The following is a 26,152-nucleotide window of genomic DNA, read 5'->3' as shown; positions in this document are numbered from 1 at the left end:
CAAAAACATTAGTGCATGCATGCACGCACACATGCTCGCACACAAAAGAGGGCTCAGGGTCTCGGGAGAGGTGTCTCACTAGCGATGGGCTGACATATGGCCAGCAGACCCCGGACCACTGGGTGGAGCAGGGTGTGTGTATGTGTGTGTGGGTGGGGTTGCTGAATGGTCTGAGGGTGCAGCTGAATAGGCCAGTGATTTGAGACAGTTGAAACTCAATATTCATTTCACTGATGCACTGATGCTGTTTGTGTGTGTATGTTACATTATTGCAAAATTAATTCAACTAAATGTACTAATACAAATTTTACTCCTGTTTGAATTGATGAGGGAACTACAGTGGTTATATCGAGAAGAATGTGAACACAATCGTGTTAAAATTGCACTTTTTTACATGTCAAAAATAACTCATGAATAAAAATATGAATAACCTGTGTAAGTCCACCGACAAATTCTGTCAAAAATAATAAATAAAAAATTACCCTCTGCCTTACAAAAGAGCTCGAAATGTGTCAGATTGCTAAGGCATTTGTGGTAAAAAAAAAATAAAAAAATAAATAACAAAAGTTCTATTATGGCAAAATCATCAATTGAATAAACAAAATATGTCTGAATGGTCTCTCTTCACAAAGAATCATGTTTGTGGCCTGGGTTAGTGGTAAACAATCTAGTAGAACTCCCACCACACGTCTTCAGCAACACATGGGAATTCCTCCACTCCGCCAGTCAATTCCATTCCTGAACATAAACATAAATACACACAAACACACAGAACAGCCAGGGGTGGCTTGATGGTGCCATTTGACTGAATGGCCTATCGCCATGGTTACAGCAGAACTCCATCAGTCCATTCAAGGAACAGATGGCCGATGTGCAACAGGAGGCACGTTTCAATGAACATGCACACACACACACATCATGCATTCTCTCTCTCTCGATCTCTCTCTCTCTCTCTCTCTCACACACAAACATACACGCACGCACGCACGCATAGATGTGCTCTTGCTCAGAGGGAGGGTATTGAACAACCAGCAGCATATGTTCCACTCGTCAAAGTGCATTCATTCAAAGACAGAGTGGGAGGACAGAGGGAGGGAGGGATGATGGAGGGTAAAAATGTCACAGGTAAGAGAAGAAACGTTCGTTACACCCTTCAACAATCCATCACAAGCCAACTTATTGATCTTATATGTATGTACGTATATTCAATACAATAGCAGAGATCAGATCTCATCAATTAAACTAAAGACCTCTTTTAAAATTAGGTGACTTAATTTCTCCACCCATTTTTGGATGCTTGTGTCACTATTGTGTCTGTATAATAATCCAAAATGACATCTATGACTGAGACATTTGCCAATATGAGCATAGACACAATAACGCAACCATGTTGTATTGCTCTATTTTGAGTGACAGTCTGTTTGTAAATATGTGTGACATAAATGCATTTATGGTCATAATACTTTAATTCCCTCTCACGCCACTTTTTATTCAAGAAGATGTTGTCTTGGCTCCAATCGCTTTAGAATGTGTTGACATAGTAGACAGCTAATTGAATAGCCACCGAAAGAGGGGAAACAGTCGAATCCCAGACCGGAGGACTCCAATGGGCTTGACTGCGTGTTTGTGTCCCCCGCTGCTGGAGGAACCACACCCACGAACACACATATAGAAAGAGGAAGCCAACAGGGTTTCCTGTGGTTGAAACAACACAACAGACCATCAACTGAAAACCTGTCAGTTTTCTCCCGTCTCCCAACTTGGCCTCTTTTATTCCATCTTTTCCTGTTTTGTTGTTGCTCTGTCTATTCTTAGTAGTCCCTCCATTGCATTTTCTGCCACGGTTCTCCTCGAACCTAATACTTGACCTCTCTCTGACGTCCCTAAATTTCCTTTCCTCTGTTGTCTTTTCCCCCCTTCTTCTTGAGTCAGCCTTCTCTCATTTGCTTCACCACAGAATACATCCTGCCTCTTCCGATTAGTATCTAAACATGGCCACTTCACTTGTAGGCGTCTATGCTGCCCCACCCACAGACCGCTCCTGTGAAAGCAAAACTAAATCCTACATACTTCACATGGCGGGGTTTTATTCTGTGTGCCTTATTGTAGTACAGAACAATGGGGTTCCGTTCCGACCATCACGGAAAAGCAGCACGCCGATCAATCATTGCCGACAAACGGAACAAAGCCTCACATTTGTGCAAAACCCATTTTTGTAACACACCTGCAAGGATACATTTTACAGTTACTGTATTTCTAGATTATAATATTCTAGATATGGAAATTGACACCAATCCTCTTTTCAGTGCTTCTTTTAAAAATTGTTATTCAAAAATTAAAAAAAGGGCTCGGTTTGTTTCTTGACACTTTCTATTTTGTCTTCAGTCACAACAAATTTGAACAGCAGCAACTGGACATGTTTCTTCTTCCCAAAAAAAAAAAAACCCTCTCCAAAATGACAAAATTCAATGTCGTTAATCTCTCAATTCTTTCTGCGTAATCCCCCTATTTTCAGATACAGCATCCTTTAGGCAAACATTCTTGACAGCTAATCAGTTTGCTCAGAGAAACTTGATTGTGTCATTCCTTTCATCGGCTCTTTCCTACCCTCTTTACTCTTCAAGTCCTGCACTCTAATCCTCTGCTCCTCTCTGTCAGGGTTGAGTTACGTTCCAGGAGCAGGAGGCTGACACCATCTGAGAGGAAGAATACCAAATGAGATGATTCTTCCGTTAAAACACCTCCAGCAATGTTACCTGGGAGCCAGCTGGTATCGCCCCCTGCTGGAACGACGACGACTACTCCTTGTCTGTTCTGGCCTGATGTTCCGAGCGCCTTCATCCACGGAGGGAGGATGAAAGTAGGAATATTGGCCTCCTCCTCTTCCTCCGTGTGCAGGTCTCTCCTGTAGTTTGGCTCTGCTGTTTCCACCACTTCGCCGCCCACTCTCCCTCCTCCATCCTCTGAATGACGTCTCGCTCCTCTGTCTCCAGTTGTCACCGCCGTCTGATGGAACAAGTATAGAAACTTGTGTATTGCCTCACATTTTTTTAATTCATCATGTGATAAGTGTGCATAAACTCTAACAACGCACGGAATCACTTCGCTAGCTCCTCTTCTATTGGATGTGTCGCAGCGAAACTGCATTTTAAAAAAAAAAAAAAAATATTTAAGGGGTGGCACCACAACGGTAAACATGCACCTTGCGTGTTGACATGGCATGACACAACGTGGCGTCGCCACACTGTCGCAGCAAATAGACGATGAATGGGTTCGGCAACTATGCGCTGCGCTCTGCTAAGTGCAGCGTGAAAAAGGCCTTTAATCTTCACATTTCTATGCTTCCAACTGGTGGGAATAGTTTGGTGTGGATGGACACATTTAGAATGAATGAGAAGAGGGACAGTGACAAAAATCAGTGACCTATGATTTAGCAAACTGGTTGCTCAGTTGAAATGTACAAAGAAATTGACATCATCTTTTGGAACGTTGGAAACTTTAGGAACAATTTGGATTTTTTTTTTCCATTTTGTACATGCTGTACATGTAAAAGCTAGATACTGATATTTGGATATTTGGCTCATTTGAAAACATTGTAGATGAAAGACTCCAAGGTACTATCAACGGCTATTAAAGGAGACCCCAAATATGTGAATATGCCCAAAATGTGTGGTAGTTACTCTGAAAACAACTTTATCGATTTAGATGTCATTTTGTCCTTAGTAGGCAAAAGAAGAGGAGGGCATATAAACAAGAGATTTGTGGTCAAAGAGTAATTTGGGATGTAGAGAGATTTTTGCTGAGGAGACTAAATATTGGGGCTGATTACAAACACAAGCCAAGCAAGGGCTGCAACGACGCCACAAAGCGCCAGCGCAACTCTCACGCACACGCATGCACACACACGTCTGAAGTAATGATGGGAATAGCGAGGGCACAGCCCTCCATCTTGTGCAAGCAGAAACATCCTCCTGAGGCCCACAGAGCTTGACTTGAGTAAAGAGCAGACAGTTTGGGGTAAACCAACCTGGCACACGCTGCTGCTTTTTAAAAAAAAAAAAAAACATTCACCAAATGTCACAGGGGTTGGACAAAAACGACGGGTTCATATTTCACGAGGCTGCTGCTGACTCGTGCCCGATGACTGACCACCAAGTGGCGGAGAGTTTAAGTCTATTCATTCATAATAATACCTTTTGGACAAAAAATTGAAGTTATTTGAAATGCACCAAGGAGCCCAATCACGTCAATGTTGTAAAGAGGAGAATTACAAACAAACCTCCACTGCCGTTGCCCTCAAGAATTCACCTAGAAATAATTTTTGTGAACTCAACACGGGTCACAGTTATATTAGAACTGTGGAAGTTTTCCATTTATTTACCCACTTACAGTTTCATTTGAGCTTCACTTGAGTTGTGGGTGGCATTAAGTGCATTTTGGGGCGGGACTTGGGACAGGATTAGAATAAAGGTTCCTGAGCTTATTGTTGAAAACGGATAAACCTACCAACTCAACATTGAGCACTGCACAGATACAGCGTCATAAACAATTGGGAGGAAAATAACAGTTTGTATCATTTTGCGGGGTTAAAACTGTCCCATGTCGTTCATAAAACTGTTTTCTTTTAATTATACATACAGAAGGTAAAAGATGGTGAGGTGTAAAAATGCTGCTGAAAACAAGGAGGTAAAGAAAGGACAGAGAAGATGAAAGGATGGGAACAAGTGAGGTAAAGGGGAGCCGATGGCCGAGTGGGGCTTGATGGGGGGGTTTGAGACAGAGAGCGAAGCCTGTAATCATTGTTGTGTGTCTTAAAATAGAGTGCTCTCAGCCTATAAACAGAAACATGCCATTACTAGTGTACTGACAAAGCAAGTGTTGGATTCGGGCGTGCACATGTGCTTGCAGCCGTGTGTGTGATCAAGACCACAGCACACATGGAGATGGTTACAGCACGGCCCTCTGGGTAATGTGGTTCACAGAGAACGACCAGAGAACTACAACCACTGATCGATGGTCAGATTCAAATGCAATGGTTGTGCATTGTTCAGACTATTCTCAAACAAAAGAAAGGCCTTTAATCAGTATTAGCCACAAAAGTCCAAACATGCTTCAGAAAGAGAAAATTGGGGGACCATAAAAAGACAGAAGAGAAAATATGTCACTTAGTCACCTGTGTTCTCGTCTCTGTAATAGGGACTTTGACTTTGCTCATGGATGCTAACTTTCGGTTGAGACTGCAGGACTCTGTTTCTCTTCTTGCAAACTTCTACGTGTTTCTCTCTTAGCTGGAGAAACAAGGCAAGACTGGATGGCTGGAAGGAGAGCAGACAATAACAAATGAGCCTGACTTGTGACATCATTTTCCCTAAAACACAGTGGACACGATTGAACGCACCTGAACAACCTTATTAAATTCATTTAAATATATATGTAAATTTGGGCTGAATGTTTTTTGTTGTATTTATAATCATGATCCATTTGAATGATGATGTAAGCAGTACATTGTTATCTGAATTAAATAACTGGAATTAATTTTTGGGTCATCATTGAATCTCATGTTAAACTGTGGAGGTGTACCTAATGAAACGGCACTCACATGATTGTCCAGCAGCACCATTTGCTCAGTGCCGCTATGTGCCAGCAGGTACTTTGAGTGGAACAACTGTCCATCGAAGCTTTGCCAAGGCATGAGGGCGGCGTTGGTCAGCGGGCAGCCGCTGGCACAGTTGGCTCCCAGCATGTAGCCCAGTCCTCGAACGTAGAGAGAGCCCAGTTGGATTGCTCGGCTGCAGAGGAATGGCGGCTGAGAAACAAACAAAAAAGAAAGTTGGCAATCATGTCTGCTTGCTCACACACACATCCCATCTTTAATTAAATGCCTGATGCTTTGTTTGATCAACTGCCTTTACTTGAGGTGAAAAATTACTTAGGCAGCAAAACACCCATGTTGCATTAGATATCATTAGGAATCCAGCCAAGCAATGTGGCTTGCAACACTTTTCTATGTTCCAACATTATCTTTTAATAATCATTGAAGCAAAAAGCCAATGACAGCAGGCAGATGTTCACTGTGTGTGCATTGCACGCTCTCACCTGTCCCTTGGCAGATAGCACTGATAACGGCGATTATGTACACACACGCGCTCACACGCACACACCAGCACTCACACGCTGGCGCAGGCCTGCCTGTCACCTGCTTCCAGTCAAACACAGCCTCACACACTGAAAACAATGAAGCGCTGGACAGATGCACAAAAAGCCTGAAGCGCACAAACAAGCGGATACAAAGAAGGCAAAGAAGACTGAAAGAGTAAAAAGAATATGAGAAGGCAAAGGACAGAAAAATGTGCCTGTGAGCATGTATATGAGCTGTTCATTGAGGTGCGTATGTGCGTGTGTGTTTGATGTAAATAGCTCCATGTGGTGAGCGTCAGCCAGGGCAGACTGGTGAGTGTCGCCAGAACACTCTCTCCCACAGACACACACGCACGCACACAAGCATGCAACTCCATGGGGAGGAATGCTGCAACACAACCAAGGCATCCCTAAACCTACCCACAACCTCTTTCCGTAAAACAAACACAAATGGTCGGTCTCATTTTACATTCATGTGAACACACACAACATGATAGTGACTTCTCCAAATAAACATTTCCAAGCAGAATGTGTAACAAAGACATAATGATGGACACACAAACATAAGAGCACACACAAATCTGCTACAATGAGCGTATACGAGTCTATTATTTTTGTCTGTGCGTGCTGGTGCAGGTAAATCTATACTGGTCATTTTCAGGCCTACACCCTCCAAGCGCCTCCAACCTCTCCCAGAGATCACCTATTAACTACAAGACACTACCCTAATTACTGCGTAGAAAGAAAAAAAAAGACCAAGAGGCAAAACACAAAATAAGTACGGTAATTAGACAGTGCAAATAAAAGGGTCAACAACAAGGCAATGACTAGTTTGAGGAACAGCTGGCAAGACACATTAAGCTATCTCGCTGGGGAGACTTTCGAAACAACTAAATAATTGTTATGTATACAACAAATGAGGACAAATGATGAGATTTTAAATGTTACATGAGCTTTTGAAGAAAGTCAACAAGACACATTGCTACTAAGCCAATGACAGCAATTTCAAGCTGGTGGAAGCTCAAACTTGTTACCGATACTCATTGGGTACATTTGAACAAGTTTATTACAAAAGCCCGATTGAAGATTCCGTCTATGCAAAGATCATACTCAGTTTTGAAAGGTATCACTTAAAATAGTTTATGGTGAGCAACTGCACTTCATCAATGTAAGCACTGTTGGTACGTAACTGTCTAGACCAGTGGTTCTTAACCTGGGTTCGATCAAACCCTAGGGGTTCGGTGAGTCAGTCTCAGGGGTTCGACAGAGCCCCCACTGAGGAGGTCCGAACAAACCTGTTTTATCGTGTCGCTTCTGATTTGCCAGTATGTAATTTGTTGTGAGTTCATGCATTGTGTTGATTTTGTTCTTTGAACAAGGTGATGTTCATGCACAGCTCATTTTGTGCATTAGTAAAAAACATCTATGTCTTGAATTTAAAAAAATAATAATTTTTCACTAACGAGGGGTTCGGTGAAGGCGCATATGAAACTAGTGGGGTTCGTACCTCCAACAAGGTTAAGAACCACTGGTCTAGACAGACAGACACAGACATGATTAAAGTGACGGAAAAAAATAGAAACAACTCCATTTACATAACAAGCCCACTTCTAATTGTGATGTTTGTTTTCTCGACGAGATCCCCATTCATAACCCTATTTGGGTTTTCTTTATGTTTTTTTTTCTTTTCATTTTCCCTGACTGGAGGCATGTTTACTCCTAAGTATAAACGAGGCCATTGTTCTCATTCATTGCATCACGAATTGAGCTAGTTGTAATAAGCGAGTACTTTGCTGACCTTGATCTGTTGAAGCTCTTGCAGAGATTTGAGCCTCAGACACACAGCCTGACTCAGGTAAGCATCCACGTCCTCTGAACACATTGATGGTACCTACAAAGAGAACAGTCGGAAGATAGCTTAATATATGGTTACCTATGATAAATGACTTCCAAATTTAACCCCATCTCGGCGTGACTTCTGACTGGGTCTGTTTGTTTGGTCTGACCTCAACAGGGAAAGCAACAATCGTGAATGCAGCCAAGGAGGCAGCCAGTGTGTGTGTTTGTGTGTGTGTGCGTGGCGTGTTCAAAACAAACAAACCCCGAAGCAATTTAAACAGTCGAGTGGTGAGCGAATGTGAATGCTGCAGACGTCAGACAACAACAGGCACCGTTGTTTGCTTGTCTGCCCATCTATCAGACAAAGCTGCGTTTCTGTTTTGATGCTTGCCTGTTTGTTTTATTTTTTATTCAATTACTTCTTGCACTGTCGCAAGCGCAAACATCTGACAGTCGTGCCAAAAATCTAAGGATCGCTATCTTGCAACCATTTCATCGGTGTTAGGGCAAAGTTGTAAAAAATAGTAATAGTCATGCTACATTAAAAAAAGCTAACACTTGAAAGCCGTTATAAAGAAACAATGTGGTGAGGTAATTGAAAGAATACAGTTCTTGGGTGGTTATCAGAGCAGTTGCTGACGTGTCAATAGCTAAACTGGTCACACTGGGTGATAAAGGCTGCCATCAAGACAGAAAAAAAACCCTACAGAACACACCATTAACAAGAAATGTTAAACGTCACATCACATGTTGACAAAAGAGCAGAATGAATCCAGCATGTTGATCAGATATATAATATTTTCACTTGCTGCTTTGTAAAAGTGTGGATTCAGATGTGAAAGCAAATTACTTTAAAACAACAAATGCAAGTAATTTAAGAGATTACTGCTCTAAAATTGTGTAAATCTTCTACTATGTACTACCTGGAGGACAATATAGGTGACCAGGCAAAGAGCAGCCAGAAGAAAGTCTTCAACCACTCCGTACAACTCGGCAAACTCCTGGCAGTCAAATATTGACAAAAAACTCATTAGACGAAGGCCGGAAACATCGGGACCAGAACCAAACCACAGCAAGTCCAGACTGGGCTGTTCACCTACAAAACCAGAGGGATAAAATATTTAGGTTTGGTTAGGGATTTTGTAACAGTGAATGAATGTGGTATGTTGCATGCGAACAACTCTGACTGTTGAACAAATCATTAAACAACTCACACTTGAATACTAATTATTTTTGTATTTATTTTGCTTTGTGGGGGTGGGTGTTTTGGTTGTACTACATAAAACAAGGTTTTACAGGTTTTCAATTATTTTCCAAACTGTATTTTTGAAACAAAATCCTGAAATCACTCCACAAGGCCTGTAAAGAGTGTATTAGCTGAGGGCATAAATATTTTCACGGGGACTGTAGGTACTGTACATGGGATGCAGATCGGCACGGGGAGGACCATATCGGGCTCCTTCAAAGGGTTGCCTGGATAGACAAACCACTCTCTGACGGCTGGAGGTTCCGCAGTGCTGTCTGAAAACACGCAAGGGTTAGAGAGCCACTTTACAAGCGAGAGTGTCTTGTGCGTGCTATTTTACCATTGTGCCTGTTGAGTAGGAGCAAACCGTAGATGCGTTGTCTGGAGGACTTGAAGACAACAGCCTGAGGCAACAGTTCGCAATCCTCCTCATCCTCCAGACTATTACTACATTCAATCACCCCTTCGTACAGGACATTGTAAACCACATACCCCTCAGCCGATACATGTTTTTCTTTACAAGCCTACAGAAGAACCAAAGAGAGACAAATGGGTGAAACTCCGCTAAATGTTTCTAGATGACAAACATAGATATGGCGCTGAACGTACCTTTAATATTTCTGGACTGACATATTTCTCAAAGGTAGCGGTAATAAGAGGTGGGGCATTCTGCTGAGGAACTTCCGGCCCAGTCAGTAAATAGGAGCAAATTCCTTTTTCCAGGAGGCTTCTGTCTGCAGCTGGTAGTTTCAGAGTCTGAGGGATAAGATGAGTCTCTTCCTCCTCCTTGCCCCACAAAGAGCTGACAAACTGGGATACAGCCAACACCATCTGCCCCTGAGGAGCACCGCAGTGGGCTGTGCCATGTGGCTTCCTAAGAAAACGTAGATGTTACATGTTTTACATATTCATATTTCTATGATGATGGTTAGACAGACAATGCGCCTCACACCTGTATGCTGCCATCGCATCGTTCCTGATCGTCTGCATACGCTCCTGCGGCACCACGTCATTACCGAGGAGACAAGCCAGTAGCGGTAACTGAGAAACATTCAGTCCGATGGCTTGGCAAAGCATCTCTCGGTCGTATAGGACAGTGGTGAGGCGGCCTAAATGCAGTTTTGCCACTGATAAGTAAGGAACGCTGGAGAAAGAACAGAAATGATATACTCAAAATCTGGCGTCTTATCAATATTTTCATTTTTCTACAGCCAATTTGAGTGACACACAGGGTGAATCTGTGACCATAGATAGTTAAGATGCAAAAAAGCCAAACTCAAGGCATATTTGTGCAAGGCTGGACAAAATCTTGTAAGTCGCACGCCATGTTTTTCTCATTATTCTAACTAGAAATTTGTGTGTGTTTGGAATGAGGTGGTTTGAAAGCTGGCTTCTTTTCAAATTCATTCAACTCTACGTCGTTGAATTAAACACGTTTCTCCAAATGTTTTTAGGTTTTTCTGCCTCTCTTCTTCTTTTATCTGAACAACAAAGAAACACTTTTCACATGTGATAATTGGAAAAGTATTTGCATATAAAAAAAGGACAACACATTTTCATTACACTTAGGTGTGGGAACATTTTGACACATCAGTAACCGAGGTTTAGAATTTCATGTTAAAATATGTGTTGTTATGAATACATGACATTAAATGTGACTAACCATTAACAGCTTCAAGTGAACCAACCTGTCAAATATGATGAAATCTGAGTCCTGTCCCAAAATGCCCATGCACCCATGGCGACGGGCGTAACAGGCAATCTCATAGTCAGCCTCTTGCACTGAGCAAAATACATCCTGACCTAATGACCTGCCACAAAAAAAAAAACAACTGAATCAATAATGTAATTAATATTATCATATTAGAATCCCACATTGCAAACCTGAGGGCAAAACGTGTGAATGTTGCCAAGCCAGAGGGCAGACTGAAAAGATCTTTGCCTGGTTGCACTCCATTTGATTTAATGTAACGGAATATTTGAGACACCTCCCCATTCACTCTTCGTCGCCGCTTCACCTGTAATCAGATAATCGTTTTGAACCCCACGTTGAACGGGGATATATTCTAGCAGACATCACAGATTATAAGTAACAATACTGTAAGGTTGTGTTCCGCACCCACTCATGTCTTTTCTTCTCCTCAACCATGCCATCGAAGAAGAAGACAAGATGGATTCCTGCAGAGGTGAACGTCTCCACCCATCTCTGAAGGATGCTCATGTACTCCTTCCACTGACCCCCACATACCCAGTTTTTGCACAAGTACCAGTGGCGCAGGCAGGCCATGCCATCCACAACCAGTGTGGGACCTGAAAGAAATGGAAATAGAAATGAACGTAAGTTGTAATGTTACCATTAATAAAGTCACATTTATTAGAGAATTTATTTTGGTAATGTTAGGAGAATACATTCCTATTTTTTCAAGGAAAATCTTAATTTTTACAAAAAAACATATGAGACATTTTGTCTAGGTAAAAAGTCATTACCTTATGAGAATTTACTATACTTTCAAATCGTATCTAGTTGTTGGTGAGATGCTTGTTTGCTTTGTAGCTATTCTTAGAGTGCCCTTCAGCAAGGCCCGGTTCAAGTGGTGCAGCAAGCTTCGATGCAGCTTTCGGACACATGCAATTGAACATGCATTTTTTTTCATGAAGTGACTTCCGCAAAGCATGTCAACGTTATTTTATACCACGAATGTAGGGAATAATACTTTGGGCGTGTTTTGTTAATCAATTGGACGAAATGCTGAACAATCTTGAACATGTGCATTTTCGCATATGTGTCCAAACTCTAAGAGCGCCCTGCAAATAAACACAAGCCTTAAATTTTAGATGCACTCAACTGGAAGAGGTGATGGTCGTTTTGGAAACATGTTGTCTGGCCAGCTCTCTCAGGTTGACAGTCACGCAGGATTCTGGACAGCAGCGCTCCATGAAATATTGGAGACCCTTTACCCCCATTTCTACAAGCAAGGACCAGACCAAAGCATTCATTTGGTAGCAAGGGATCTATTGCTTGACATTGTCAGAATGAAATGCTTGTTGACATTCGCCTCTTTTAGAGGCTAAGGATTAGCTTGACTTCCATCAGCAAGTTTTATTAGTTAAGATACAGCCACCGTCCTCATAGTTTTAAACTACCTTAGGCTATATGGTATGATGTCACCGCTACTATTTTAAAACACGTTTTGCAGACTACTTACTTGAGAATATTTCGTATTATCCAGCAGCTCGTCCTGTTTGTTTTGATACGCTCCCACTTCCTGCGTCGCACATGTGACGTCACGGGGCTACAAAACAAAGCGCACGTGCTTGGCGCACGCTGCTACACTGGCTCTGTTGAAACTGGGTGATCTGACTGAATCTGTGATGCCAATTCACTGATAAAACACCATGCAGATCCAAACATACAAACTTAATATAAAAGAGAATAGCTGCTGATACAATAGATTACATTTGAATGGTATAAACTTCTCAAGGTTGCATGAATATGAATGGACCATTGTGGTCTCGTGGCCTCGGTCCACCCATAAACTCCACAGGCTGGGATCAGAGGCAGACTAATTGCTCTCCAGGAGAATAGAGGCTCTTTTCTGAAGTCACAAGCTATTAGGTCTACCTTCCATACAATACACCCCCCGCCCTCTCCATTCTATTGTCTGAGCTTGGAAGAAATAAAGAAAGCGGCATATGCTGGCTGTCAGTCCAGCTGTCAGCATCTGTCGTCCCCCAGCCAGATGCTCAGTGGACGAGGAGGGCAATCCACCTCTCACAGTCAACTGATCTTCAAGGAAGGCGGAGCACAGTTATAAATCTGCCCCCCGTGTGTGCCCTCAAAAGTTACAGCCATGCTGCCTTATCATGAAAATATTTTTGTGTCAATCATAGCTGAAGTTGCACTTTTGTCTGGTTAAGAATCTGACTTGCAAACTACAAGACACATAAATATTGTGCAGAATTCCCACAACCGAGGGAAACAGTCATAGTTTTGGACTTTTAACAATACAAGACAAAAGATCATGAGGGGGTCAGAAGAGATGCTGGAGATCAGGACAGGTTTCAACTCATCTTCAGTTCTAATTTTTCAGTCATCATTGCTGAAAATAGAACTGTTTCACCAAACGACAAATGAGAATTTTCAGTTTGTCCCAATTCCTCCATATTGGATACCACGGATCTCCTTTCCTATCAAGACTCAGTTTTGGATAATGTGAGTGGACAAGCAGTCGATGCACATGGACGGAGTGTGAGGTGAACACAAGTACTAGTGGAAGGGGGTGTATATAGCAAGCGGACTGCCAGCTCTCATTGGATCTTGTCATCATTCTCCTCCTACAGCTTCTACAGACTCTTCCTTTTCTCCTCTTTCATTGCCTCCACTCAGCTCCCCTTCCCTCCCCCCTCTGTGTGCTCCCCCTCCACTCCTGACCATAGCTTGACTCAGGAGAAACAGAGGCAGATGTTCCAGGAGCACACGACAGCCCCCCCCCCCCCCCCCCCCCCTCCCCCCATACCTCCCATTTGTACTGGATCAGCAGTTAACCCCCGGAAAGAATTGACCATACAAGCACGCACACACAAAGACTACCGCTGCCCAAATCTGCGCTGGCTCAACAGTTGTCCAACTCAATGAACGACGCACATACATACACACCGAGAGCTGTCCAAAATCCCCCTCAGGGTCCCTGATAGTAGCCACCCTGGGGTCAGGCCTTGTGTCAGCGTCCGAGGCCTGGGGTCTCTCTGGGCAGCTGGCCTGGCTAATCCTGCTGCTGGAGGCCACTAGTTCTCAAACTAAAGGCCAAGGACCCCCAGGGGGCCGCAAGGCAGGGATCTCAGGGAGCAAGAGAGTGTGCGATTTGTTCCCAATGCAGGGGGCTTTGTTTGTTTTTGGCTTGTTTTGGATTCAAATCAAACATATCCGAGACTAAACTGTGAAACGGTGTCTCGTGAGGGTTGTAAATTCAATCATTGAGTAGTAAACCATCGTTCAAAGCAGATGAATGTACACTTGGTGTGGTCATACACAATCCAAAACAAAAACGCCAAACTTGTATATTAGGCCTTTGGTTACATCCAATCAGACCCACTCATTTAATTATAAGTGAGGTAAATAACGTCATCGCCAAAAACAAAAATGTCCACGTGATTTGATGAGCCTCAGAATCCTGTTGTATATTCAGGCAAACAAACAGTGTTGGTACATTCCTATTGGGCAGCTGTGGGGGTCTCTGCATCTTAAAAAAATAAAGGGGGATTACAAGTGTGTTTTTACGAGTCACTGTTTTTTTGAAAACTGAGAGCTATTTCCTGGCTACTGATTAATGAAAAGGGCTGTCAGTTTGATTTACATTTCTGAAATAACTAATTTTCTCAAATTACCTTTAATTACATTATAATTATGTCATTATCAAGAATTAATGATAGTCATCATGTGACGACACTGACAACTGTCATGATTTCTCACAATAAATAGGAAACAAATATCAATATGCAACACTATTTCTATAAATATCTACCAGTGTTTAAATTTTCAAATGGTCACTTCGACAGTTCCAACAATTTTTTTTCCACAATTACATTTTTGGATTGATATAGTGAATGGGGCTGTTGAGGGTAGGTTTTGTGAGCTTATCTATCAAGCCCACCCATTAAAAAATATGTAACACAATTCAAGTGAGTCACAGTCCATCATCACCATGGTCATGTGATAATGCCTTTACTTTGATTTCTGCAGGCTGCCATGCGATGTGCAACAGTGTGTGTGATGGCGATGATGCAGGGTTTCCCACGACAGCCATCCATCCATTTCTTGGCACGCACACACACACATTGACACACACATGCACACACACTCACAGGCCATATGGCCACCCCATAACCACTGCATGCCTCCACTGTGATCTGCCCAACATGCAACCGGTTGCTTCCTATTCAGAATGCATTCAATCAAAGTGGAATAAAATAAAATAGATGAGACAGTAAACACTGGTTTGGATAGGTGAGTTGAAAGAGAGGAATTATTTGTATAGAGATGAGTGGAGGGGGGTGTGGGGGGGTGCCATTTGGTAGTTGGTGTTGTGGTGTTTGGGGGAGCAGATGGCCGGGCTCGAGGAGGGGCGTGTCTTGTCCTTGCGACCCTTCACAAATCACACAGTTTCCCCCCCGAGGGGCTCGCGACTCGTCCTTAAATAAGAATCAATGGGAATTACTTGGCCAGAGAAAGGGATGAATGGGCGGCGGGGCGCGAGACCTCTTCCTTTGTTGTATTGGTGCGTGTCACAGAGCCCCCTGCTCCACGCACACACGCGCGCGCGCGCGCGCGAGCACACGCAGCTACACGCGCACACATGGGACAATAATGTGCAAAGCACTCCAGTTAAACAATCGATATCCAGTTAAACAATTTCACTAACTCGCGCACGTGCACGCGCGTGATAGGGAGAGAAGTGGGTGGAGCTCCAAGTACAGAACTTCAGAATCTCCATGCGGGAACTGAAAGTGGAGAAGCGTGGTCGTGTAAGCGCAGGAGTTGGAGGGTGGGGAGGAAGGGGCGAGTTTGGGGGGGTCAATACTTTCCAACTCGCCATACGTCCCAGTCACGCTTTGCAAGCCTAATTGCAAAATGTGTGCCACGTCATGGTGATGCATGACTGATGGCATACGCAGGCAGAGGGAGAGGTGCACAGGGCACCTCCGATAGTCGCGATGAGGTGAAATAATAAAAAGGCCTCCCTCCGAAGGGGGATTTGACGACACGCCACATAGGAGCTTTGTAACCCTTTGAGGCGCTCCACAATGCCGCAGGCCAAAATCGACTAGTTAAATGAAATCAGCGTCATAGCTAAACACACACTGGTATCTGCAATGGAAGCACCATGTCAGCCAAGGATAATGGTGTTAAAGCTCAAGGTTAAAGGCCCCTGAAGTCGCATGAAAGGGCACACTAGAAGCACAGAGTTATTGCTTATTTGCCTTGAGCAAGAAACTCTTTTTGGCTGCTTGAGTGTGGTCCGAAATGGACTAAGACCATGAGGCGGAAAAAATATATATATTTTTTTAGTCAATCTTAATTTTATTAGGCACTGGTAAGCCATCAGGGCCAGCACTGTCTCCTCTGATGGCTTAAACACTAAACACAATCTTATATTTACAAATCTGAATCGTTTTTCTATGATATATTAATAAATTCATTATGTAACTTATTTCTTGGATGTACTGCTACTAGTTTAATATTATTGGACTTTTTTTGTCCAAACAGATTTCAGCCTCAGATCTTACTGGTGAGCTGATCATTTGAATCAGTTGCAGCATCATGCATTAAAAAATGACAATGATGTCACTTTATTAATACCTTTTTGCATTGTCACCAAAAGCACAAGATGAGATTGAGTTTATTTTTATTAACTGATTTAAGATTTAGTTTAATTGCCTAGCGATTGTTGAGCTACTGTAAAAAAAAAATATAGTTTTTACATATTTCATGAACTAAATGTGAAGTAGCTTCGTCTTTTTTCCATTTGTGTTTGGGTCACAATGGAATAAGTACGGTCATCCTTACTTAACAAGATTCAATACAGCGGATCAATGATGATGAAAAATTCAGCTTTTACAAAGATTGTAATGTTCAGTCATGTTAAATAAGAGCATCGCAACGGTTTGTATCATGCAATGAGTTCTACAACACTACAACAATGTAAAACTGCCCCAAAAAAATAAGTTTCTCACAGTGTGAATAAAATTCAAAAATAAGTTTCTCACTGTGAATAAAATTCACATCATTGTTCATTATAGACAGAATTCATGATACATAGTCGAAAGAGACTATTGACTGAAAAGCACACATACGTACTTGTCATGTGTTCAATATGATATAAATCAATTAAGTGAAGGAAACCTGATTAGATGCTTCACATAGCTCACGTTAAATGAAGTATTCAGTGATAAATGGCTGCCGTAAGCTCTTATTAACATCATGCAAACACGTGCAAATTCTCTGAGGAAACATGCACACGCACACACGCGTATCCCCAAAAATGCAGTGCAGGGATTTGAATTGGATCCTGTGACGTGGTTGCATGTAGAAACGGTGATATTATCAAACCTGATCAGACCCTCTCTCTGGTGTTGTATTATTGTGGGAGAGCAGGTGCTGCTGGCCCAATTACCATACAGCTGAAAGCACAAAGAGAAAAACTTTACTCCCTGTATGTGCCCCCCTACACACACACACGCACACACACACACGCGCACGCTACACGCGCACGCTCCCGGCTCCCCTTTTCTCCCCCTCAAAGTCCCTTAATGACAGCCACGCGAGTGACACACCACCAAGTCTCTTTTTACTGCCTGCACCAAAAGAGACGCAGTCCAACACAGAGGAGGGCTTGCCTACCTGTTGGATGCGTATTTGCGCACGTTTGGGTAGCGTATTTAGGCGGGTGTTTATTGGTTAACGGAGTAAAAATCCGACAGAATCAATCAGAGGGGTAAATGACCTTGACAAGGTGTAAAGTTGCGCATCGCGCGGCCACAAACGAAAAGATAAGACCATTAGAAGAAGCCTTGTGGAGTGTGAACATGTGAAAGCTGCGCCAGAGATTACACTGTAGGAATGTGGCCCGGCAGATGGTCCGAGGTGAACGCGGACTATGAGCTTGTCCCTCGGGGGTGTACCGGGCGGGCTTTACGCACAATGTAACCTCAATTCGGGGTCCGCGATCGGCCCATTCCGCGCTTCAGCCGTGCGCAATGGTTTCGTGGTCTTAAAAAAAATTGCCGGAATGTAAATGGAGGAGGATGGGGGTATAAGGAGGGGAAGCGATAGGTTGTTGTACATTTAACAGCTCTCTATAGCCATTTGGTGTGTTCCTTTGAGGAAAAAGAGAAAAGCGAGGAGGGGGTGGGCCTAGAAATAAGTTGTGTGCACCCCCCAACCCCCCTTTTTGTGATGGCCCCGGGGCGGACTTGTGGTGGTGGAGGGAGGGAGAAAAGAGGAGCAGAGGGGCTTATTTGCATCTTATTACCCTGTGCGCACTGGTCTGATATAAAAGCCTGTACAGGAGCGTAGAGCCATCAGACACACACACTGTTAACCCGGGTGAGACCAAGAAAGGCTTGTTTTCCTCACTTGGGACCCGCATTTCATCAATCAAGAGGGAGGAAACAACAAGGACGCCCACCTTTCTTTGCGCAAGATTATATGGAATTATTTCAAGCAGGGATTTCCCTCAAGGATCATTCTGTTGTGGATTATTTACTGACAAAACTAAACTAAACTAAACAACAGAGGCTCGTATGGGAAAATAGAAGACAATCAGAAGGAAAGTGAATTCTGACTTAAGGAAGAACCCACCAAACTTTCTCCATGTTTTTCTGAGTCAAGCTGCACCAACCTGTGGAGCTTTGAGCGATTGTTTTGAACGGGCTGTCAACACAATGGGACGCCTGTGTTTATCCTTGGTTGTCACTCTCTCCTTTTTCACCTGCCAGGTATTGTATAACAACGATTTAACGGCATCGCGCGCATTGGCTGCGTTTTTACGCGCCGATTTTCCTGTAATTGTTTTTATTATTGCCGCGCCTAAATGACAGCATCCTTATGATTGTTTGTCTGCTTGTTTCTTATATTACCTCTCACTTTAGGTTTTGTGCTCGGGGGTGTTTGAGCTGAAGCTGCAGGAGTTTCTAAACAAGAAAGGGGTGGCGGGGAACAACAACTGTTGCCTCGGCGCCGGCAGTTCGGCTCGCCAGCCGGGCCACCAGCAGTGCGAGTGCAAGACGTTCTTCCGGATTTGTCTGAAGCACTACCAGGCCAACGTGTCCCCTGAGCCCCCCTGCACATACGGCGGAGCGGTGACCCCAGTTCTGGGTTCCAACTCCTTCCATGTGCCCGAGACCAACGCGGACACCTTCACCAATCCGATACGCTTCAATTTCGGCTTCACATGGCCGGTGAGTGACTCAGACAGTAATGAGATTTCTCCGGTTTAATCATTAAAAAAATAAATAAATACTGTTGCCATTGTTTTGGATTCACGCAGTAGTGAATCTAATAGAGCGATTTCTTCTTTCGTTTAAATCCGATCGAAGCGCATTTGTCCTAAAGGGTGCAAACCGCAGCAGATGCTCCCAAAATTGTGAGGGTCTTTGTCAACAGTGTGTGAGAAGGTCTATTGTAGTGTGTATGTGTTTGTGGGCTAGGGGGTGTTGGGGGTGTCGCGGGCGCAGGGGGGGTTGGGGTTCGGTCGGGTGGTGTTTTCACCAAATGCTTCTCTCCAGCCAGGCGTGGTGGGAAATTTAACATCCTCCGAGTTGGCACATCATTGGCAGCGCAGCGTGAAATTCCGCCTCGTTTGCTTCACGACGGAGCCCTAGTGCGATAGTAGCAGGGTCGTGAAAGGGAAGCAGGTAGTCGTGAGCCTTATTAGGCCCCTAATCAAGACCGTTCAATGAGGCTATGAAGTTTATTGGGAGGCGTCACTATTGCACCCCCCCCCCCCCCCCCCTCCACTTCACGTGGCTCTGCAGGCTGAGCAGCTGTTGACTCTCCTTGTTTCTTTTTTTTTCTACCCCAGGGGACATTTTCACTGATCATTGAGGCTCTGCACACAGACTCCCTGGACGACCTGGCAACAGGTGGGTGACAGCCAGCGAAGCAGCAGTGTAACCTGAAGACACGCCAGCAGGCTAATTGTGGCAATGTTTTCTTCTTTAATGGCAGTTTTTTTCATTGATGCTGGAAAGAATAACTTGTCATTCAATATCTGGATTAATAACTGAATTCTGAGTTCAAAGGAGAGTGGACAAAGAATTAAGAGTGGGCATTATAATAATGACACTCACTCCGTTACATTAGTTAGGCAAACAAAGGTGGCTGTAACATGTGAGATAAAGGACACACTCTGGGCAGGTGTCACCTGCAAGTCCTATCTTATCACTGATGATGTCTAACTGACCACAGCTCAGAAGTGTGGTGATAAAGGAAAATGCAATGGTCACAGCGTAAAATAGATGTGCTGCCATTTAAAAAAAAAAGTTGTGTTTTGAAAGGTGACAGAATAAAACGTGTTACAAAACAAATAATCGACGAGTTGCTATGTGGTTGATTTTTACAGACAATCCAGAGCACCTCATCAGCCGCATAACCACTCAGCGTCACTTGACAGTGGGAGAGGAATGGTTCAAAGACATGCAGACAGCCGGGAGGACGGAGCTACGATATTCCTACCGCTTCCTGTGTGACGAGCATTATTATGGCGAGGGATGCTCCGTGTTCTGTCGGCCCCGAGACGATGCCTTTGGACACTTCACCTGTGGAGAGCGTGGCGAGATCATTTGCAATTCTGGCTGGAAGGGACAGTACTGCACTGAACGTAAGTCTCTTCTGTTTTGTTTACATCCAGCCCGCATGGGATCTAACTGGTGCAATGATGTTCCTCCTGTTACTAATATACTTACTCTTTACATTCACTAAGAGTGGTCTGTGTAGATAGAAGAATGCAAAATACATCAATCATGCCTCAAAACTTGACCTATGATAATGGCTTCAAATGGCATCCAGTCGTTAGCCATTTATAAAGTTAGATACTCCAACAGTCACTTGGCTGTCGCTACTGTTCAAGGACCCCCCCCCCCTTCTGTGTCCTAATGCAGAGCCCGTGTGCAACAGGCGTCAGTTAGTTATCCCCAAGCACCAGAGGCCTCCATTCTAATGAGCCGCAGTGGCTCCTCAGTAATTCACACGCCGCGTGCCTTCCATTAGACCACTGGGGCCTCCTCACCCCCAAAACTCCTCCCCGATTGGCCAAGTGGTGGTCCTGCATTGTTGTGGCCCGAGCCGGTGATTGGCCAAGCGGGGCTGTGTATTGTTGTTCAGGGGGCAGCTGCTCGGTGCGAGGAGACAATGGAGCAGCTGTCTGGTGGTTAGCTCCACACAGACCAGCTGGCCATGGGAGAGAGGTGGTTGGAAAGGGGGTGGGGGGCACGGGGGGCTGGGTGAGAGGAGAGATGGGAGGAGGAAAGGAGGGATGCTGAAGGCGAGAGGAAAAGTAGCAGAAATAGGACAGAATGATGGGAGAAGGGGGGTGAAACAGATTGGAGAGGGCGCTATAGGTGTACAGTTGTGTAGGTGGTGGTCAGTGGGAGTGGGGGTGGGCACGGGTGAGAAAAAGAGACTTCAGATTCACAGTCAAGAGGGAGAAAGGCGTCTTTGTGTAGGATGCTTTTGTGTTGGAGAGCAACCATGTTAATAGAGAGGGCCTGTTGGCTGCTATGGTGCCTTTGGACACCAAAGGAGGGAGGGGCTTTGGTCCAAAGCCACCGTAGTGGCTAAGTCCTGAAGGTAAACAGTCCAGCAAATTGTGCAGCACACTCTAAACTAATACTCTGCAGTGAGTAGTTTTTATCAGGAATGGCCTCCTGACCCCTAATTCCGCCTGTTGTTTGACTGTTTTGCACTGTGGCAGCTGCGTTTTTATTGGCCTCCTATCAGTGGCTCAAAATGTAGAATGAAAGAACAAGAGCCAGGTGAGCAGGTAAAGGAAATGGCAGGAAAGCAACTAAACAGAACAAACAAATAGATAAGGCGGCTGAGGTGATGGCTCCATTTTCCTTTACTCACCTTTTTCTTTTGTTTTTCCTCTGCAGCAATTTGTCTTCCTGGCTGTGATGAAGATCATGGCTTCTGTGAGAAACCCGGAGAATGCAAGTAAGTTGTGAAATGGTGAAATTACTCACACTCGGGTGTGTTTATCCTGGCTTTGTTTCTAACGGCATTTGATTCATGGTGGGTTCCAGGTGCCGTGTGGGATTCAGTGGTCGTTACTGTGATGACTGTATCCGTTACCCGGGCTGCCTCCATGGTACGTGCCAACAACCCTGGCAGTGTAACTGCCAGGAGGGATGGGGTGGCCTCTTCTGCAACCAGGGTGAGTTTCTTGAATTTGTGCATTGAGTTTCTCTTCATGCTAAAAGATTGAAGTTATCTGATGTCTCTTTTTTTGTTTAATTGCTATTTCTAGATCTCAACTACTGTACACACCACAAGCCGTGTCTCAATGGTGCCACGTGTACCAACACTGGCCAGGGTAGCTACACTTGCTCCTGTCCGCCCGGCTATACAGGTGCAAGCTGCGAGATCGAAGTCAATGAATGTTCTGGAAACCCCTGTCGCAATGGCGGCAGCTGCTCTGTAAGTAGCAATAAAAGACAGCTGTCAATAAAAACGTAAAACGAAAATAGAAAGTAAGCAATCATTTACCTTCTCTCTAAAATAGGACCAAGATGATAGCTATAAGTGCACCTGCCTACCTGGTTTCTATGGCAACAACTGTGAGTTGAGTGCCAGTAGCTGTGCGGATGGGCCTTGCTTCAACGACGGACGCTGTGTTGACAACCCGGAGGGGGGCTACTTCTGCCAGTGCCCCTTGGGATACGCTGGATTCAACTGTGAAAAAAAAATCGACCACTGCTCATCCAACCCCTGCTTGAATGGTACGCATTTTCTTCACTTGCTTGTCAGTCCAGCATCATTACCAACTCCAATGACAAGTGAAATTTCTGATTTTGATGCTGACCTCTTCCTACTTTTCCCTCTTAGGAGCAGAATGTGTGGATTTGGTGAACTCGTACCTCTGTCAGTGTCCTGAAGGGTTTTCTGGTAGCAACTGTGAAGACAGTAGCAGCATCCTCCATGGACATTGTCTGTCTTTACCTTGTCAGAATGGTGGGACATGCCAGGAGGGAGCCAATGGCTACACGTGCAACTGCCCTCCAGGTATAATTCCATATTCAAAGTGACTTCCCTGTGTTGTTTTCGAGTATACTATGTACACAAGCAGATTCCTAAAACTGGATTCTTGTGCAGGTTATACGGGCAAAAACTGCAGTTCCCCCATCTCCCGCTGTGCTCACAATCCATGCCACAATGGAGCCACTTGCCACGAACGTGGCGGCCGCTATGTGTGTGCCTGTGTGCCAGGCTACGGCGGGCACAACTGCCAGTTCCTCTTACCAGAAGTTCCCAAGGGTCAGCCAGTGGTGGATGGACCGGACAGACGATATTCCTCACTGGAAAGCGAAATCTTTGCCGATGACGACGATGATGATGACAGCGGCTTCCCCTGGACTGCTGTGTGCGCTGGCGTCTTCCTAGTTCTGGTGATTCTCATCGGTTGCTCAGTGTTAGTGGTCTACGCTCGGGTCAAGCTCCAGGAGAGGCACAGTCATCGCAGCGACAGCGTCCGAAGCGACAGCCACGAAACCATGAACAACCTGATGACCACTAATTGCCTCCGCAGTGACAAGGAGCTGGTCACCGTGGCGACGACGTCCATTAAAAACACAAACAAAAAGGTAGATTACCATTCCGAGTTGGCTGGCTCACTTGCTGGCCTGAGTGGGATCGGTGGGCTTAATGGACTCGGTGGATCGGAGAAGCAAGGCTTTAAGACTCGCTACTCTAGCGTGGAGTACAACCTTGTACATGAGTTGCGGCCTGAGGAGGCGTCACTGTGCAACCAGGAAGAACATGATGGACCAGAAGTGAAATGTGAGCTGCTGGAAGAGTTTGATACTGAGGAAATATGCAGGAAGAGACAAAACAGGTATGTTGTGGTCAAACTCCAAAATCAAGCTTAGAAATGAATCAAATACACTTCAATTCCTAAAATACGGTACCTTCATCTTTGTCCTGCAGTGACGCCTCAGAAGAGAAACAAGTGGAAGAGTCACCGAGCTGCAGCGAAACCGTGTATCAGTCGTCCTACGATCTGAACCAACATGCTGCCGGTGATCTTAAATACCAATCGTCCAGTGATGTCAAGTACCAGTCAAGCTGTGACGTGGAATATCACTGCAATGCCAGTGGTGAGAGCAAGTACCAGTGCGCCACAGACACCAAATACCAGTCTGTGTACGTCATCTCGGACCAGAAAGACGAGTGTTTAATCGCTACAGAGGTGAGACGCAATTTCTTGCATACTGACTTATACTGGCATTGAAATTAACTTTAGTAAAACCAGACAGTCGTTTCCATTGACTGGTTTTGCAATGAAATGTTTCTCATTTGTGAAAATGTCATTCATCTTTTAGGTATGATACCCCTTCTGGACCAATTTCCAACCAGGTCCCTCTGGACAATGGTGGTCCTCGCTAACCCTGAGCAGTACAGCTCAGCTTGTCTCCGGGAGGTTTTACTCCTGCGGTTTGCTGCTGTTGCCTGGAATTTACCCAAGGATCTTGGAGCCAAGGTGCCACTGAACCAGTGTAGAGTCAGTGAATGTTGGACAATGCTGATTCCAGATGAGGACGTCGGCTTCATACTTTGATGCTCAGCACTACAGAGTATCTTCCAAGCTTCCAAAGTAGTGCAGGCCTTGTTCAAATTTAAAACAATGGTGGACTAAGTACTCATGCTATCCAGTGACTTTTGCTGAAAGACGATGGAAGAGCTCCAGATAGAATATGGGCATTGAGGTGGACTCCACATGTTTGCTCTTGATAAACAAGGGAGCGTTGACCCGGATGAAGAAATAGTAGTACCGTGGAGTACTGATTGAATGAATAGAGTAGTACCGTTGGAGTACTGAGAACTTAAGCTTTTCATTATTAAAGTACAGTGTCAAGGATGACAGTGCATGTTCTGTGCAGCGCTACAAAGGACAGTGTGGACATGGCAAGGGTGGAAATCTTTCCACGGTGCAGTAGTCTTAGCTGTAGCCAACTTCACAAAAGATAATAGAATTTTCTTTTAAGAACACAAGTGCTCCGACTTCACATCGTATAAGTCTGCAGCACTAACAGGCTCTGTTGGCTGAGCTGGTTCTCAGCAGAACTGAAGAGTAGTGACTGCAAATTGATTCAACATGGATCCTGTTGGGCCATACTGGCCCCTGACCCTGAAGGTTTGGATACACAGGGCAATGTTTTTGGCAAACTATTCATCAATATTACAAGCAGAACTTATAAGCAAAAAGTCACTGAAAGTAATCAAACACAGTTCATGGGATGTTTTATTACCACTGTAGAGTTGTTTGTCACAACTTCTGGCGCTGTCATGTGACTATGTCAAACTATGAAGGAGTCGTCTGAACTGCCAAGACCTCCTTGCACTACGGGGGTATATGTTCGTGACGTGCGATTTGAAAGTATGCAGATGAGGTCACCTGTGTTTTCAACTTTTAGCCACTAGCCAGTCATCATTTAGCCACCATCGTCCTTGCTTGCTCATTGTTGGTTAGCATCATGCGATTTATGTTTTTAATCTTATTTTTTATTATTGGAACAAAGATGTTGTTTTAATTTAATTATTATTTGTGTTACAATTTGGTGTGATATTTTGTGTTGTAATTTAAGTTTGATTGTTTTTTTTATTTGATGTATGTATGTATGTAGTATGTGTATGCATGTATGTATGTATGTATGTATGTATGTATGTATGTATGTATGTATGTATGTATGTATGTATGTATGTATGTATGTATGTATGTATGCATGTATGTATGTTTTTGTTAGGCACTTGAGACCACTGTGACTGTGTTGTATTTAAAAGAAAAGTTGTATGTACAGAGCCTGTCATTTTTATTACTGGTAAACAGTGAAATATTTTTCCAAAATAAAAGAGGAAATATTAGTACATCTGTGTTGGAATGCCTGTCTTCATGTTTGGCCAAAGTGTAATGGCACCAACGTCATATGCGTGACCAAAAGAAACGTACGCGAAATGGAAACAATTTATTTCCCACGAGATATTTTCGTCTTGAGTCAAGACAATCCAACAAATACATAGTATGGGGATTTCTTATTGCCTAGTGATAGTGTCGCGGTATGTGTTTGTGAGTGTGTGCGTGTGTGCGTGCATGTTTGTGTGTAACAGGGCAGAAGACTGTCTCCTTGTGGAACCACTAAATGAGACAAAGATACACC

At 44.1% G+C, this 26,152-nt stretch overlaps 2 protein-coding genes across 4 annotated transcripts; one reads left to right on the top strand and one right to left on the bottom strand.

The window, feature by feature from the left end:
* Positions 1–53: 53 nt before the first annotated feature.
* fam120b (family with sequence similarity 120 member B) lies at positions 54–21,888 on the bottom strand. 3 transcript variants are annotated; one of them, XR_007480510.2, is made up of 16 exons: positions 12,430–12,835; positions 12,070–12,189; positions 11,343–11,533; positions 11,108–11,241; positions 10,912–11,034; positions 10,176–10,367; positions 9,833–10,097; positions 9,564–9,747; positions 9,397–9,498; positions 8,901–9,073; positions 7,937–8,029; positions 5,600–5,806; positions 5,174–5,315; positions 2,757–3,006; positions 2,608–2,696; positions 54–1,695 (listed from the first exon to the last, which is right to left on the bottom strand). XR_007480510.2 is itself a non-coding variant. In XM_049716956.2 (16 exons), exons 3-16 carry the CDS (start codon positions 12,185–12,187, stop codon positions 2,666–2,668), a joined length of 2,205 nt encoding a protein of 734 aa, XP_049572913.1. In that variant the 5' UTR covers positions 12,188–12,189; positions 20,457–20,539; positions 21,849–21,888; the 3' UTR covers positions 2,068–2,665. The 3 variants fall into 3 exon arrangements, 2 of the variants coding, with proteins under 2 accessions (XP_049572913.1, XP_049572912.1); XM_049716956.2 differs by lacking the exons at positions 54–1,695; positions 12,430–12,835 and adding exons at positions 20,457–20,539; positions 21,849–21,888 and having other exon boundaries at positions 2,068–2,696; XM_049716955.2 differs by lacking the exon at positions 54–1,695 and having other exon boundaries at positions 2,068–2,696; positions 12,430–12,833.
* On the top strand, positions 18,257–25,862 carry LOC125966626 (delta-like protein D). The gene is made up of 12 exons (XM_049716954.2): positions 18,257–18,718; positions 18,872–19,180; positions 19,804–19,864; positions 20,344–20,601; positions 21,875–21,935; positions 22,025–22,155; positions 22,249–22,418; positions 22,504–22,720; positions 22,827–23,003; positions 23,094–23,832; positions 23,925–24,186; positions 24,320–25,862. Exons 1-12 carry the CDS (start codon positions 18,665–18,667, stop codon positions 24,323–24,325), a joined length of 2,445 nt encoding a protein of 814 aa, XP_049572911.1. The 5' UTR covers positions 18,257–18,664; the 3' UTR covers positions 24,326–25,862.
* The last annotated feature ends 290 nt before the right edge of the window (positions 25,863–26,152 follow it).

This window comes from Syngnathus scovelli, chromosome 4 (genome assembly GCF_024217435.2).
Source record: "Syngnathus scovelli strain Florida chromosome 4, RoL_Ssco_1.2, whole genome shotgun sequence".
NCBI classification, from domain to species: Eukaryota; Metazoa; Chordata; class Actinopteri; order Syngnathiformes; family Syngnathidae; genus Syngnathus; species Syngnathus scovelli.
Note: the sequence above shows the minus strand (reverse complement) of the source record. Positions and strands in the feature narration are given on the sequence as shown.

Bases quoted from the DNA above. Each gene is read 5' to 3' on its own strand.
- fam120b (XM_049716956.2), bottom strand. From the start codon at position 12,187: ATGGGGGTAAAGGGTCTCCAATATTTCATGGAGCGCTGCTGTCCAGAA. The intron at 11,534-12,069 runs GTTGAGTGCATC...CATTTCTTTCAG, and splicing joins AACGACCATCACCTCTTCCA to GTCCCACACTGGTTGTGGAT. The intron at 5,807-7,936 runs GTCAGCAAAGTA...TTTGTTTCTCAG, and splicing joins AAGAGCTTCAACAGATCAAG to CCGCCATTCCTCTGCAGCCG.
- LOC125966626 (XM_049716954.2), top strand. From the start codon at position 18,665: ATGGGACGCCTGTGTTTATCCTTGGTTGTCACTCTCTCCTTTTTCACC. The intron at 21,936-22,024 runs GTAAGTTGTGAA...GGTGGGTTCCAG, and splicing joins GAGAAACCCGGAGAATGCAA to GTGCCGTGTGGGATTCAGTG. The intron at 22,156-22,248 runs GTGAGTTTCTTG...TGCTATTTCTAG, and splicing joins TGGCCTCTTCTGCAACCAGG to ATCTCAACTACTGTACACAC.